This window comes from Arvicanthis niloticus, chromosome 19, assembly GCF_011762505.2.
Source record: "Arvicanthis niloticus isolate mArvNil1 chromosome 19, mArvNil1.pat.X, whole genome shotgun sequence".
Lineage (NCBI taxonomy): Eukaryota > Metazoa > Chordata > Mammalia > Rodentia > Muridae > Arvicanthis > Arvicanthis niloticus.
This window is the reverse complement of record NC_047676.1, coordinates 44,628,092-44,643,885: the sequence shown is the minus strand read 5'-3', so window position 1 is coordinate 44,643,885 and position 15,794 is coordinate 44,628,092. Positions and strand designations below refer to the sequence as shown.

Sequence of the window (15,794 nt, the reverse complement as noted above, 5' to 3'; positions counted from 1 at the left end):
GACAATATGAAAACCTTGATTATTTTACCTTTTTGTGGCTGAAAACATCAATTAAATATAACATGCATAACAATTGAAACCCTAATTATTTTTCTTTTAACTATTTCTGTGAAAATAACCCATTTCTTGCAGGAGGAGGCAAGTTTAACTACAAAGAGATTACAAACACGTTTGTGGGTCTGAATAGTGTTGCTTGGTGCTTTGAAAGAACCATAATTAACAAGGTTTGTAAAACCAACAGTCACTCTTCATGTCCTTCCTGTGTAGCGTTTTTTTTTTTTTTTTTTTTTTTTTTTTTTTTTAAACCTTTGGTTTGTATCTGGAGGCGGAGTCTGTGTTATTCTCTTGTGATGTTGTCCTCATAGGATACATCAGACTGAATTTAGAAGCAGGGAAACATTCCTCCTTGTCTAGCTACTGGATGTTTATTCTTCCCTTATTATAAGAGAGAGAGAGAGAGAGAGAGAGAGAGAGAGAGAGAGAGAGAGAGAGAGAGAGAGAGAGAGAGAGAGAAGCTAAAGCACTAGCAATTTTGTAAGCCATAGGGGGATAAATAGCCCCTGCCTGCCTGAGAGGAAGGTCAAGTTCCAAGTTTTTCTTTCCTTTACATTCAGGGAATAAGCAAATGGAAAGGGCCTGGCCAAACAGAGTAGCAGGCATCTGATGGTTAAGCCCTCCCCCCAGGACTTTTTATGTACATAAGCAGAAGTCACTGGAGCAGCTGCGCCGCGTTAGTTCCAATAGTTTAACAGGCTGCTTTGCAGGCTGACAAAAGCCGAGCTAGCGCAGTGGCTTCCCTCCATGTTCCCGTGCCTCCCGAGCTCGTCAAGTGATCTTTGGCTGGGGCTGGGGGAGGAGGGTGACGTTGAACAGGCTTCGGCGGGGGAGTGTGCTCGCCTGGTCTACACCCAGCAGCCTGCACTGAGAGACTGAGGCAGGGGCGGAATGAACTAACAGCAGCTGGATCCGACCTGTTTCCCTGGACATTCCTCAGACTCCGGATCAAGGGACTCACTGGAAACAGGCCAGGCAACCACGTTGCCCTGGATTGTGGCCAACTGTACAAAGTTGACCAGGAAAATGGCTCAGCAGACGACAAGCCCGGACACCCTTACAGTCCCTGAAGTGGATAATCCGCATGTTCCAAACCCGTGGCTCAATGAGGATCTCGTGAAATCCTGCGGGAAAACCTGTTGCAGCACGAAAAGTCAAAGACAGCGAGGAAATCCGTTTCTCCCAAGCTCTCCCCGGTGATTTCTCCCAGGAATTCCCCGAGGCTCCTGCGCAGGATGCTTTTGAATAGCAACATCCCCAAGCAGCGCCGCTTCACAGTGGCACATACATGGTAAGGTCTGCACTGATCCCTGAAATGTTAGCCATACCGGCTCACTGATTTTTTCTTCTCTTCCCCCAGCTTTGGGGGTGGGGAGGAAGATCATCATTCCACTCCAGTGATTTATCGGAAGTAATCTACCTCCATAGTATGTCCCACCAATGCCCAAGTCAGGGCAGGAATCCTAGAGATAGGTAATAGGAGTGGCTGAGGTGGGTGGTTCTAAGAGCTGTCTGTATTGCAAGTTCCTACAAGAAAACTGGATTCCAGATGTCCAAAAAGAATGTAGGTTTACTCCCATACCTAAGTAGTGGCGTTTCTTTGATTACTTATGCTAATATCCCTGCCAGGTTCTCCTAACTGGCTTACCAGAGAGGACCAGAACAGAGAGGAGAGTCCTCAGACTTAGCTGTCTCCTGAGTGATACCCATGCAAACAAGGATGCCCACAGTAGTGTGTGCAGATGAGCCCCCCCACCCCACCCCCCAAAAACCCTGCCTCCAGCTTTATTGTGTTCATAATTTTCACTGTGCCTTTTCAGGGAAGAGGAAAGAGATTAGGAAGCCTGCAGGAAGTGCCAGGCACCCGTTGATACTCTGATCTTGTTTTTTGAATTTGAATGCTTTGAATGTTTTGCATTTATATTTTCTTTATGAATACTTTATCATCTTTATAATGGGTGGGGTTATTTTATGCACTTGCTTTCACGTATTTTTTTTTTTCTGGAGGACTTTCAATATTTCCTCGCTCTTGAAAATATCAAATATTAAACTGAAGCCATTGAGTGGCTTCCATGGAGTTTCTGCCTAATAGGCAGTTTGAAGTCTTGTATCTGCAGGTCCCTGTTCTGAGGTCTACGGTATAGGACTAGTTAACTTTCGCCACTCCTAGGTGTTATACATGCACTGTGTCTACATTTTGATAAAAATGAGTGTAAAGTATGACATACTTTACACATACATTACACACAAAGAGAAAGAAAGTGTGTGAAATGGGGAACTGCCTCTATTCTACAGAGTTTTCTTAGTCAGTGTGTCTGAGTTGAAAAAAAAAAAAAACCAAAAAAAAAAAAAAAAAAAAAAAAAAACCAAAATAGAAAGAATACTCAAGGAAAGACACAGTAAGAAGTTAAGAGAACCAGATCTGAGTGGCATGGTTGTACCCAGTGATACATTAATATAACCCGTGAGAATCAGTGACAGCACAGATAAAAGACATGTCACACTCAAAGACACGTCCAACCCCAGAGTGTTAACTTTAAATAGCTAAATGTCTGACTAAGTAGGGGACCTTATTGTCTTCTAGATTTTAACTAAGTGGCAAAGACTCAGTTCCACTGTGCACAGTAGTCATACAAGGCAAACGCTGGGTTTTTCAGTTTAAAATTTTTGTGTCTGGAAAATGATGAGTTCCTCTGAGGAAGATGTCGTTGGACAATCTGTCAACAGCAAGCAGTGGATGAGAGAGAGGCAGGACAAACACTGTGTGATGCTGGGAAGGAAGGGGTTGGCTCAAGAACAGGCACAGGCAGGAAAGCTAGCTAAAGGTCACACAGAAACAGAACCAGCCTTTGGGTATCCTCTGTCTGCTTTAGAATTATATTCCCTAAGATTGTCTGTACTGCTGACAGGGTAGGCCTCACTCACCACTTGATCTCAGACTACATGAAGCAGCCTAGAGTTCATCTGAAGGTTATTTGAGCTTTTTGGACATGTTGGTATAAAGAAGGCAGGAAATCTCATGAAAACAGGCTTTCTTCTGAAATCCACTGCACTTCCTTTCTGGAGCTGTTTGGGAAAAACTCCAAGCACATGGTTTCTACTAGTATTCCTTTCTGGCCTATGTGCTCTCAGCCAGATCAGGTGTCATAAAAAAAAAAAAGCCAGGGAAATGGAAAAGATATACATGCTATTGATCCTTAATTAAACTTAGGAGGAAAGACTTTCCCTCGGGAACTAAAAGCATCCAGAGGGAGTTGGAAATAGCATCCCAATGTTTTTATTTTGTTTCTGTGAACCCCAGGGCTTTTCATGCCACAGGTGTCTTCCGACAAGCATGTCATCCGAGCTTCAGGCTTTGCACTAAGCACAATGCAGAATTTTTTTTCTATTATTCATTCATAATTTTATGTATGAGCACAAGTCGTTAAGGTATAACTCAAAGTGTGCCGCGTGCACGCACGAATGTAATCGGTATCTAACTATAGTCACACCTCCTACTTCCCAAACCATCAGTTACTTAAATGCATGCTTTGTATGGTCCTGCCTCAGAGTGTTGGCTCCTACTGGTGGTTTCCCATCTACTTAATGCATGTATAAATAGCATGCACTTAGTTTGGATGTTTATATCTTATGTGTAATGGTTAGGAAGTTGAGCAAGAGTTACTTCTTGGTTCTAATGTAATTTAAATTGTAATTGAAAAAAAAAATACTGTTGGAAAGCATCTGCTTCTGTTGTAGAGCGTGTTGCTTCATAAAGCCCCCTCCCAGTCTCAGTGCATTGACTCAGTGAGTGGCATTTACTTGATTCAGCCTTTTTGATTTTGTAGAGGACAGCTTGCTTTAGAGTGCTCAAGGGACATGGGGGTCCCACCATCTTGTGGTTCTCTTGTTCAAAACAGAACTCTCAAGCTTGTCAGTCAACGCTGACTGAGGATAAAGAGCATGAAGGTTGGCAGGGGTGAGTGCTTACAAGGCGAGCCCAGAAGCACACAGATCACGGAGGCTTGTTTGCTTCTAGAACGCAGCTCTGCACTCACATCTAATTTCAAAAGAAGCTGGGACAGGTGTCTCAGCTCTGCTCCCAGAACAAGATCAGACAGATATAGTGAACAGCTATGGCTATCGTTAATGATGACCTGGATCACTCCCTATATCATAGTTGAAATTCTTAGATTACTAGATTTTGGCCTTTGTAAACCTCTGAAGATCGTATCAAAACAATTCTTTCGTTTGTTAGGTTTGTTGAAGTAAAGACCCTAACTATAAGTAGACTTTAGCGGTGAGTTTGGTCTACACTACTTTATGTTCTGTGCTTCCAACCACCCACTGAGGGAATCTTTGGATCTATGAGTGGAACACACATGCACACATGCACATATACACACACACACATGCACACACGCACACATTCACACCAGTTAATTTTAAAATGCCTAGCCTAAATCTAGGGTTAGACACTTCTAAACCTCCCCCTGCTATCCCAGGCCCAATGGGGAAGTGGCCAATGGCCACTTATTTGAAATCTCACATGGCTGCTTGGCTCTATTTCCTGCAGCTCCTATATCCATCCATCTTGTACTGCTTCCTGCCAATCGATCCTCCTCTTCCCCTGCATCTAGCCCACCCAACTCTAAGGGCCCTGCCCCATCTCCCTTTGCCCAGTCATTAGCACTGACATCTTTATTGATTAATCAAAAAACCAATTGGGGACAAGGACCTTTAGCGTTTGGACACACAGATTCCCAATTGAATCAAAACCAATCTCCAACAGTAGACATTCCTTTTATCTGCCAATCATCACTGTAGGATGCCTTCAGCTTGAATGTTTGCTGTTTTTTTTTTCTTCCTTTTGTCTTTTTTATCTTATATATGTTAACATAAGAGCCTTTGATTAACCCACCAGAAGAGCCAGGGTTCTGTGCTACTCATCTTGGAACATCCATATATCATGTCATGGCTGGCCACTGGTGAATACTCAATAAATATCTCATAGCTAGAGCCACTGATCAACATTTTAGTTCTCTCATACCTTTTAAAAGGTCTCCTCTTTAGCTCCCTAAGCACCCCATTTTAACCCACTTGTTTCCTGTGTTTACCAAGCACATCTTCCGTCTGAAGCTTTATTTGCTTTTCCTGGTCTATTTAAGGTGCAGCTAATACAGTTGACCCAATGCCCAGGTACTATGAGGCTTAAACAGACAACAGCTAAGCTGTTAGAAACCAGACGGCTAAAGCACCCTTGCAGTTAGTTTTTGAGAACTTGCTTAACATATACTTCAATTTCCATGTTCCCCAATTTCTCAGGTATAGTTGCTAGAGTTCTGGTTTTCTCCAGGATAATTATGTATAAATTAGAGTGTGTTTCCTGGGGATAGATGCTTAGTAACCACCATTACTATTATTTTTATTTTCATGTACTAAATCCTACTCATAGCTTTGGTCTGCACAAAGATTTAAGATGATGTTTATATTTCTAGATGGTTAACTTGTCACTTGTTTGTGAATAGACTGAGTTAAATTTGTCTTAAGATTTAGTGAGTGAGAGGAATTTATTTTTTAAACCATGGGAGAGGAGACAAAGAAGAGGAGTATTGCTGAGGGTGGATGCCTCTCTCTGCCCCATTCCCTTTCACACATCTCCTTAAGTCTTTGCTCTTTGAGAGCTTCCCAACCAAGAGTAATCTTGCTCTCTTCATATTTCTGTAGTACAGTTTACTTTTCCCACTTTCTCAACGATTGCTGGTAATAATTGTATCTTGAAACATCAGTGGCAACTACCTGAACTGCCTGTGTGTGAGGGCTACAACCTTCACACATCTGTGCTTGCCACTACTGCTTTACGGATTGAACTTAACATATAACATATTCTGTTCCATGATGTACCTAGGATTCTGACTTCATCTTAATAGGGAGTTTCCTAGGACATCATCAGGAATGCCACGTTTATGGAATTCCTGATAAAGACAACCAAACATCCAGTGTCAGTTTATTTCCGAGTAACCAGTCAGGAAATTGTTTTCATATTTTTGGGTTTTTTTTTTTTTTTTCTCACTCAGTTTTAGCACATTTCCCTTATGTTAGGCCCAAGTAGGGCCCATGAAGGGAAAGAATTGTTGATTCCTGTACTGGGGATCTTAAAAGTCAGTGTTTAGTCATGATTAAATCACAAATTTGTGCTCTTTCTGTTTCAATTTCTATGTTTTGTTTGTTCTGTTTTTTGAGACAGGGTCACACTATGTAACCAGGTCTGGCCTAGAACTCATTACCTAGCACAGTTTGGTCTATAGCTCGGAATCTTTCTGATTCCGCCCCCTGAGTACTAGGGTCAAAGGCTTGCACAACCACATCCTGCTCATTTCTCATTCTGTGAAGATGACGCTTAGTAGTACTGATGCCCACTTCTAAGTTAGAATGTTTTCATATACATGCAGTGCAAACCCAAATATCCGCCACTCAGAGTTTTTAAACGTCATCATTTCGTCAGTATTTGCATATGGTCCCTCTACCTTACAATGCTAGGGACAACACCCGGAATCCCCTGTGTATGTAGCTCTCAGAGTTGTTTCTTAAATTTATATATGTTAAAAACCAAATAAAGTTTTTCTAAGACAAAATAATGTGATGGAGATTTTCCTTCTCAGTTGAGGACTAGATGGGAATATTCTCAAGTGATTCCAAACATAGTCAGTGTGTTCCATACACACACACACACACACACACACACACACACACACACACCAAGTAGGAGATGCTACAGAGTTCGCAGCAGTGACAATAGAGCAAATGCCTTACCTTTATAAGTTCCATGTACGCACATGTGCTTTTAATTAAAACATGTTCAAAGGAAGAAATACTTAAGACAGCTTTAAATAATAAAGCACATTAGGATTAGGATTTGACTCATTGACAAGCCTCTTTCAAAGGCTTTTGTCAAACACTGAAGCTTTTTAAGGAGTAGATGACACAGCCATATTTATTTATTCATATAGTCTCTTCATTAGGTATGTAATTACTCATGATTAAATGTGACTACTTAACTCCTCGGTCATCCTTTCTTCAGCAACTGAACTTGTTTCTGGAGATAGATACTATGAATTCTATTCAAGTCACAAGAGACTGTAGACATGGTCACCTACAAAGGAAATGCCCTTCCTTTTAGAGTGTGGAGGCTAAACACACATAAGTACAGTTTTGAAAGCTATTACTTATTGACTGTATTTGAGGACTGTGGACTCTTTCTTTTTTCTACCTCTTGTATTTAGTTCTCAGGCTCCTGCGCTCTTCTCCCCACTTCTCATCTCCTGCCCCGCTACATATCGAGAGACTAACATTACTGCTGCTCTCCTTGCGTGAGGACTTCCGGTGAGGAATGATGTTAGTCAAGGGTGTTTAGAAAAAAACACAGAAGGAGCTTATTAAGAACCTTGGCCATGTTTGAGGCGACCATGTTTGAAGCGACAGACAGCTCAGACGTCAGCTGTGGCCCCGCTGTTTTCTTAGTGTCTTTAGGTTGAAAGTGCCTTTAGCTTTTGAAGTGAACATGAAAGCTGTTATTAGCATTCATTAAAACTGGAAGACTTCAGAAGGACACTTATCTTGTAGGACCCAGTAAGTGACCCAGAATATTTGTTACATTACAAAAATCAAAGGATAACAATTATTTATTGAGAGAGAAAATAAGGACTGATGGACCCAACTCTTATGACTTCTGTGTACTTCCTGTGACCGTAGATATTTATCTTAATGGAGAAGACTTTTTTCACAGGCTGAAGCTGTTGCTGTTCGTGATGTATATTTTTTCCAACAAAAGCGTGGTCTTGAAAACATAGAGGAAAGGTTGAATGAATGGGGAGAAATTAAAAAAAAATTGAACCCCAAAGGTCATTTGAATAATGTAAATTATAGGTTTAATTTTTTTTAATTTATCCTTTGCAAATAAAAATATCTAGTCTCTGTAACTTCAGGTGACTAGATGAGTGTCACTTTGTAAATGTTTTTCTTAGGTAAGAAGCTACCCATTTTTTTTTCCTTATAGTAGCTGCCTCAGGAAGAAGCTAGTCAATCATCAGGGAAACAGAACTATGGTTTTTACAAATTGCTTTATTTTTGAAAAGAAAATCATGTTTTTAAAGCCGTGGCCGACTTAGTATAGTGGAAACTAAGCATCTCCAGGCTTGCTGGCCACTTGATGATCTTAGGAATTCAGCCTCTCAAGTGATAGGTCCTCTCTGATTCAAAAGTCTTATGGCTGCAAAAATACTTGATATTTACAAGGTAAAAAACAAACAAGCCACTAAAATCTACAAATTGATAACAAAACTACATTTTAAAATATTAAAAGCAAGTCCCAGGGCTGGTGGCTGTGTATAGGCATGGTATTCCGAGTCCTATCCCAGAAATCCATGTCAGGTAGTTTTGTGAAACCCACACTCTTGCTATGGCAGGTGCATCCATTCACATTAGATGCTGAAGCATAGGAAAGCCTCAGAAAGCCACAGTCATTCAGTTATACACCAAGGAAATCGCAGGGGAAACAGGCTGAATCCAGGTCTTCCGCCTCTCTTCACTGTTACTTCTCCTGGTATCACTACTCTTAAGACTGTCAAATTACATTCACATTTATTTCCTTTTCCTACGTGTATACTGAGACTGTTACAGAGGTAAAGATTTTATCATAATGGTAGTGAGTTAATATAAAGGTTTCTCACTTTATTTATTATATATGTGGTTTGTAGGAAAGTTGTTATCCTTTATTTCTGGAAGAAAAAAAAATTCCAAACAAAAACCAAATGTGTGTAGCTGGAAGAAAAGAAGGGCTCCAGGATCAATGGAGGGCGTTCTGACTCACAGTGTTGTTAAATAACAGCAGCTCGAGCACAGCACCAATCAGAATCATTTTATTTTGAATGATTGAGAGAGAAAAGGCACAAAAAGCTTAAGGTCTGGGGAGAAAGATCAAGACAGAAATCTATTAAGGTTTGGTTCCCTGGTTCCCAAAGAGCCAGCTGGAAAGGATGGTCCACAGACTCAAGTTACCAAGCAACAGAGCTGCAAACTGCTTGGTAACCAGATCTGGCCTGACTCACAGTCTGCGTGTGACTGGGTGGCTGGATAGGAAGACCAATGCCCATCCTACCTCACAACAGTTCCTTCCATCCCCCTGCCTTATGACAGATCTTCCTGTTACAGAGCATCCTGTGACATAAAATGTTAGGTTTTTTTGGGGGGGGGGGAGGGTTTGGTGTGTTTTGTTTTGTTTTTAAGTGAAAATACCTCTTAGTCCAGAAACAAATATTATTGTTTTTCCTTTAAAACAGTTTTTATAAGATTGTTGTTAATTGATTAAATGTAAGTAAAATGTAAGATCTATTGAGAAGAAAGAAAGTAAATAGATTTGGGCTGTTGGCAGACCTTGGGTTCTCATGAGCAAATGTAGACCAGGCTATAGTTCCCTTCTTTTACCTGCTGAGGTTTCCTTCAATTCTCAGACACAGAGTGGTGTCTTTTGACCTTCTATTTTCGCCATGACTTCTGCTATACCTCTGAGCATGGATTATATAGCTGGATGGATCCTGAAAAGCTTCAACTTCAGCATGCATTCATCTTTACATCCATTGTGAAAAACAAGCACTACCTATTTATGATCTGTAAATATTTGTGGTTTGAGCAATTGAAGACCAGACGGGCCACTGCTGAACCTCTTACACTGAATATCCCAAGGGATCCACACTCTGAGCCTGGAAGGCTTGGTGATATTATATTGGATTTCCATAGTGGAAAAAAGTTTCAGTCTCAATGATTAACCATTCCTATGGACTTTGTCACTAAGAGTGTGCGTGCACTCACAGTTTATATGTATCTCTATCAGTATAGTTTGACGTTGGTAAACATGAACAAACCCACACAAATGATAGTGTCATAATAACTGGTCAAGTGTATGAATGCTAGTATTTTCTTCATTTGAGAAGAATTGTTGCCTGTCATATTGCTGAACGAAATACAAACCCTACATAAATATATTTACGAGTCTTGGGAAATTACTTAATAGCTAGCTGGTTAAGCTCTGATGACTAATCCTTATCTCTCAGCATTTGTACCAGTTAAATTATACACCAAGACCTAATCTTATAAAAGAAATGCCAAGCTTTTGAGGAGGAATTTGAAAAAGCAGCCTCCATCTCTCCTTTTTAGGATGACAATCTGGAGACATTTAAACTGGCAGCTACTGAGCCCACTTTTAAAGCTGATTCCATAATAACTAAAATTAAATAATGAAATACATTTAAGAGATTTATTGTAGGAATATAATTTTAACATAAATATTTTGCCCATTGGTCAATATATATTCATTTTAAGCCAACAAATTTTCTTTCTATTGCCTTCACGAGATAGCCCTGAAATCAAATTAACTATTATTAGAATAAAGTAGCTTCCACTTTATATAATTATTTTCAGGGCATTTTTTTTCATTTCCATACATACCTTATTTTATATTGGTTTTTACAGTGGTAAGCACATATAGTGGACCTAAAGGCAGTTCCTATCTGACTGAAAGGTTGTGTGGTTTATCATTTCTCCTTTTTACCTTCTTTTGTTTACAGTAGTATTTGTTTTACTTTGCCTTATTCTACTCCATGTTTTTTATGGCCTTCTCTTGAGTGAGTGCCAAATAGAACAGCCTATGATTTATGAGTTGTAATAACTAAAACATATATAAACTAGAGTCTGATGACGCACAAGGCGGGCTTCTATGACTCTTTTCTGAATAGTCCTAGCATATTTTAATGAACCCTCTTACTAATAACAATGTCAATGCCACTGATGGCTGTGACCAGTCTTGTCATCATGGCTTAAGATTCATCTATGTTTGCATTTAATATTTTAGCAGATTTACATTCTTGCTTGAACGCCCTTATGTTTGGGAAATAAAGTTTTCACATCACCGCTGCAAACTAGAAACAATGTATCATACATTTATATAATTTAAAAAAAAACACTTTATGAAAAACAAAATAGATTCATAGTTTAGTAAACACTAGGAAGGCCTGATCTGTTCCCTCTATAAAGTGTCATTTAGTAAGTAATATAGATATATGAAAATCCAGTTGAATCCTTCTTCTTAAAATAGCAAGGATAACTGAAAAGGATCTGGGAAGGAAATAACCTTCCTATTATTATTTAATTTCCTCTTTTAAAATCCAATAATCCACAGCAGCTATGCCTCAACCCATCCTGGTTTGACTCAAGACCAATTAAGGTACAAATCTAGTGGTCCTGTACCATTAATACTTTCAGTCTCACAAGAGGGGCCTAGCAGGGTCTCTTCAGGCTTTAATCCCTTCATTGCAAGTGAACACACTGAACTTGGACTGGGTGAATCTGAGTCCTCCACTAAAGCACAGCGTTGGACCTCTTCTTCTCAATTCTGTAATGATGAATTTCCAACCTGGGCTTTGCACAGACTGTAAGGAGCATAGACCAGCCCCATGAGGAGCGCTATGCTAACAGCAGCCTTCCTCATTCTACAGCCAAAGGCATATGCGGATGCCCTTTAGAAGTTGCGATCTCCAAGCAAAGCAGTAAGACATGGAATGGGGAGTAAACATGATCAATTACTCTATAATCTTGTGGAGGCCTTATTTCCAGAAAATAATATTCACAAGCTTGCTGCAGCAACATACTTTTCATGGCCAAGATAAAAGGAAAGCTAGTGGCCCCCTGTTCAAAAAGAATGTTAAAAATTTCTTGCTGGCAACATCTGAATATTCACCTGAGAATGACATCCTTTGCAACTCTGGTTGGTCATGCCTCTGAAGTATCCTTACACACACAGTAAGGTTGAAGCATAGTCCCAAAAGCCAAATATTAAGATATACAGAAGCAGCTAAAGCCAACTTTCAAAAAAAGGAAACCGTCTTGGAGGAACATCCAGATTCATCGCTTGCTTCCCTTTCACAGCGAGGATAATGTTCTGCATCTGAGTGAAGACAATCAAGGCTGCAAGAAACGTCAACAGAGTACCAGCTATCTAAGATCAAGAAGAGATATTACCCAGAGTTCACCTGAAGGGGTGGAAATGAGCAATTGTATACATATGTAGATTAGAAAGAAACTTTGCCTTGACATTTAAAATTATTTATTGCTATGCCAATATCAGCCATGGTAATATGTTATAGCAGACAACATCTGGTGTCTGTAACCAGGTATCCTTCATAAAGCCCTCTCATTTAACAGGTCAACTGTTTCTGTCAGAGCTCTTTTCGAACTCTGTTGGCTTCATCTTCAGCACTTAACATCATAATGGCCCCAGTGCTCCCTCACCATATTTACTGATGCTTTCTATGTCATAAACATCTGACCTCTGACCCAGCAAACTTTCAGGTAATTTAACAAACTGGTTCATAGGCGTCATGTCCCTCATTCCAATCTCACATGACTCCTCTGGGTATTTCATCTTTGAAGATACATTCTTGCCTTAAGTTTAGTGTATGCAAAAGCAAGCTCAGTGTTTCCCCTTTTCTGATTTGTCTCTTCCTGCTCATAGGGATGCTATTTCCCCAAGGAACCAGCTAAATTCACCATTGACTTAACTTTGGTCTCTTTCCACTAAGGCCTGGAGGCCATTGCGTATGGTAACACTTCCTGTTGCTTCCCATTTCCGCTCTGTAGCCTGATGTTTGGATGAATCATTTTACACTGTCAGTAGTTTTAATGCCCTTAGCTACCTCCCTGTAGGATGTCCTGCTTATCTGAACTTAAGCGCCAGATGAGAACTTAAGCTAGTGGTTTTCAACATTCCTATTGCTGAGACCCATTAACACAGTTCCTCATGTTGTAGTGACCGCCAACCATAAAATTATTTCATTTTTACTTCATAATTGTAATTTTGCTACCATTGTGAATCATAATGTAAATACCTGGTATGCAGGATATATGACCCACAGGTTTTAGGCTACAGGACTTTACTATTTCTGTGGTAATTCCTTTTCCTTGTCATTGCACCACCAAATTAGGCATTCATAAACTTCCAACAAAATCCATCTTTAAATTAATCTGAATTTGAGACACTGGCTATACCTGCCAATCTTACCTATAGAATGAAGTTCATAAATTTCAGCCTTCAAGTCTTACCTGTAATTCCAGACTTCTCTCTGTGGATGACTAGTGGTCGTTCCTATGGACCTTTCACTGTTTCTCATTATGGAGACAAATCTCAAATATAGTCAATGTAGAGAATACAGATAATCAAGCCAAGACAATGCTCTGTCTTAGGGCCTCTCCTACGTGTTGTAGGAGGTTCAGATCACACTGCTATGAAAATCCAAAATGTCTCCAAACATTGTCAAATGTCCACAGGGATGCAATTTTCTCCCAGTTGTGAGTGACTGGACTATAAAGAATCTTTGTAAAGGATGGAACCAGTTCACCCCACTTACATGTATATCGGTAGCACCTATCAAGACCTTGTTACCCCGAAAGTGGTCTAGAACTCTTCAGTGTAGACTGATGCTGATAACTCACTATAAAATTCTGGGGGTATCATTTAAGCCCCGCAGGTTACAATTAATTTTACCTGTAATTGGAACTTTTTCTAATTCTCATAGGATTATTTGAAAGTTCAAATGGGAAATTTACCAAAAAAAAAGAGGTGAAAAACAATTTTAAAAAGGTATTAAAATAATGTAAAAATATTAGTTATGACATACTGGGAATGTTTTGAGCCTGTTGAAATTTAGAAGTTAAATTCCACTTCCGTGTCATTTTTCTTCTGTGCCCATTGCTGTTTGAGATGCTGTTGGGACGTATCTTTTCCATCAAGGATTTTGATCTGGTAGGGTATAGATTATGGTTACTCAAAATGGCATAACATGGTGGATCCATGAGACTACATTCAAGGAATTGTAGGAGTTGACAGGACAAGCTTCATGCAATTACTAGGGGCTTCATAAGTAGGATGGGTTAGATTTAATGATGTCTGAGACATTGTGCAGACATCATCTGACCTGATCTAGGTTCACATTTATGGAAATCTAATAAGATTTGTTTGATCATATTTTACAAAGAAAAGAATGGGGCTTAGAAAAGCATTTGATAGAGGCCAGATGTGAAGCCCAGAGAACAGCAACAGGGAGAGAACTAAAGTATGGGAAGAGAATTGGCATGAGACCTTCTCACCGAGGAAGCAGAATGAAAAAAAAAAAAAAAAAAAAAAAAAGGCATGAAGGTTCCTTGGCATTTAGGTGAGCTGTGCCATAGGCTGGAACTAGATTATAAGAGAAGCTGATAAACTTCCCTCTCTCCCTCACACCTCTCCCTCTTATGTACCCTTCTCCCCTTTCCTAAGAGGGATTTATGGGCTTAAAATAAACATGATCACTTTTATCTTCTTAAAGCATCACTCTGTATAAAAAGGAGTGACATTTTGAGTTATCACTCAACACTAAGCATGCTAAGCCACAAGTGTGTGTACTCGATACTTTCGATAGTTCAAATGTGACGCTAAGTCCAATTAAACCAATCTAAACCATCTTTCAACTACCTAGTGCCCTGCTACTGCTTCTAAAACAATCCCTCTGAAATATTAAAAGACTCAATTGCATTTCCATCTGAATCAGATGTATTAATTCCACTACTTGCACACATGTCCTGTTGCATTGGACAGAGGCATTCTTCATGTGAAAAGAGGGCCAATATCTTTTTTCTATTACTAAATTGCAAGTTTATTGATTAGAAAACCCTTTGTGCTTCTGAGAAATCGTACACAGAATCCTCTCTTGCTCTGAAGCCAACTCTCTGTATCAAGCCTAGCTCATTGTATTGAAAGTTAAGAATTAAATATCTTTTCACCTATCCAAAACATCATTACTAAGTTTCTGCCACATAGCTATTACTTTTCTAGGGTCTGAGCTTCAACAGGAGACAGAGCCTTGCCCCCATGGAATCTATACTGTAATGGTGAAGACAGCATGCACATAAACGTTCCAGTGGACCAATGTGTGGCAAATGCAACCCAGAAATATAATTAAGTGTATGAAGAATTGTATATAAGATGTTTTAGGAAGACTTTATATGAGGTAACATTTAAGAAAAGATCTGAAGACATGATTATCTAGGAGAATAATATTTGAGGCAGGAAAGAGAGCAAGTAGAGTCCCTGAAGGAGGATGTGATTGGCATATTAGAGGGAGGAAGAGAGTTGTGAAAATGGGGACAGAGCATAGAAATGAGTCAGATCACATAGTATTTGGAGGCTGTATGAGGACTTGGGATTTCCTAGGTGATGACTATGATACATGACAGTGAAAGAGTTGGTAGTAGGAGTGTCTGCATTGGGAGAAATAAATATATATCTAATCCTAGTTTTGGAATAATCAATCTTGTGTCTGTGTGGTAAATCTAAATGCAGAGAAAGAGGAGAAAAACCAAGATCCACTAAGAGACTGTTAGAATAACCCAGATGGTAGAACCTTAGTGGTATGGACTAGAGTAGTAGAGGTATCAGTGCTCAAAAGGCTGACAATTTTGTCTGCAACTTGAAAGGATTCTCTGGCTAATTTAGTCTGAACAGTGAGAAAGAAATAAGAACAACTATGTTTGAGGCCCAATTGATAAGTCATAGTTGACATTCATGGAGCCTGGAAGATAGTGGAAAGCACGTATTAGAGGACATGGTCTAGGAAGTTAGTTTTAAACATGTGTTGCATTTGGGATGACTACTGGATTTCAAAGTACAAGATAGA

The 15,794-nt window shown here is 39.7% G+C and overlaps 1 protein-coding gene across 1 annotated transcript in view; it reads left to right on the top strand.

The window, feature by feature from the left end:
* The first annotated feature begins 757 nt into the window (after positions 1 to 757).
* Positions 758 to 15,794, top strand: part of LOC117723877 (3',5'-cyclic-AMP phosphodiesterase 4D) — a 644,601-nt gene continuing 629,564 nt past the window's right edge. The window contains 2 exon segments of the mRNA XM_076916219.1: positions 758 to 1,174; positions 1,177 to 1,345. Coding sequence (XP_076772334.1) covers positions 1,081 to 1,174; positions 1,177 to 1,345 — 263 coding nt within the window. The 5' untranslated portion in view covers positions 758 to 1,080.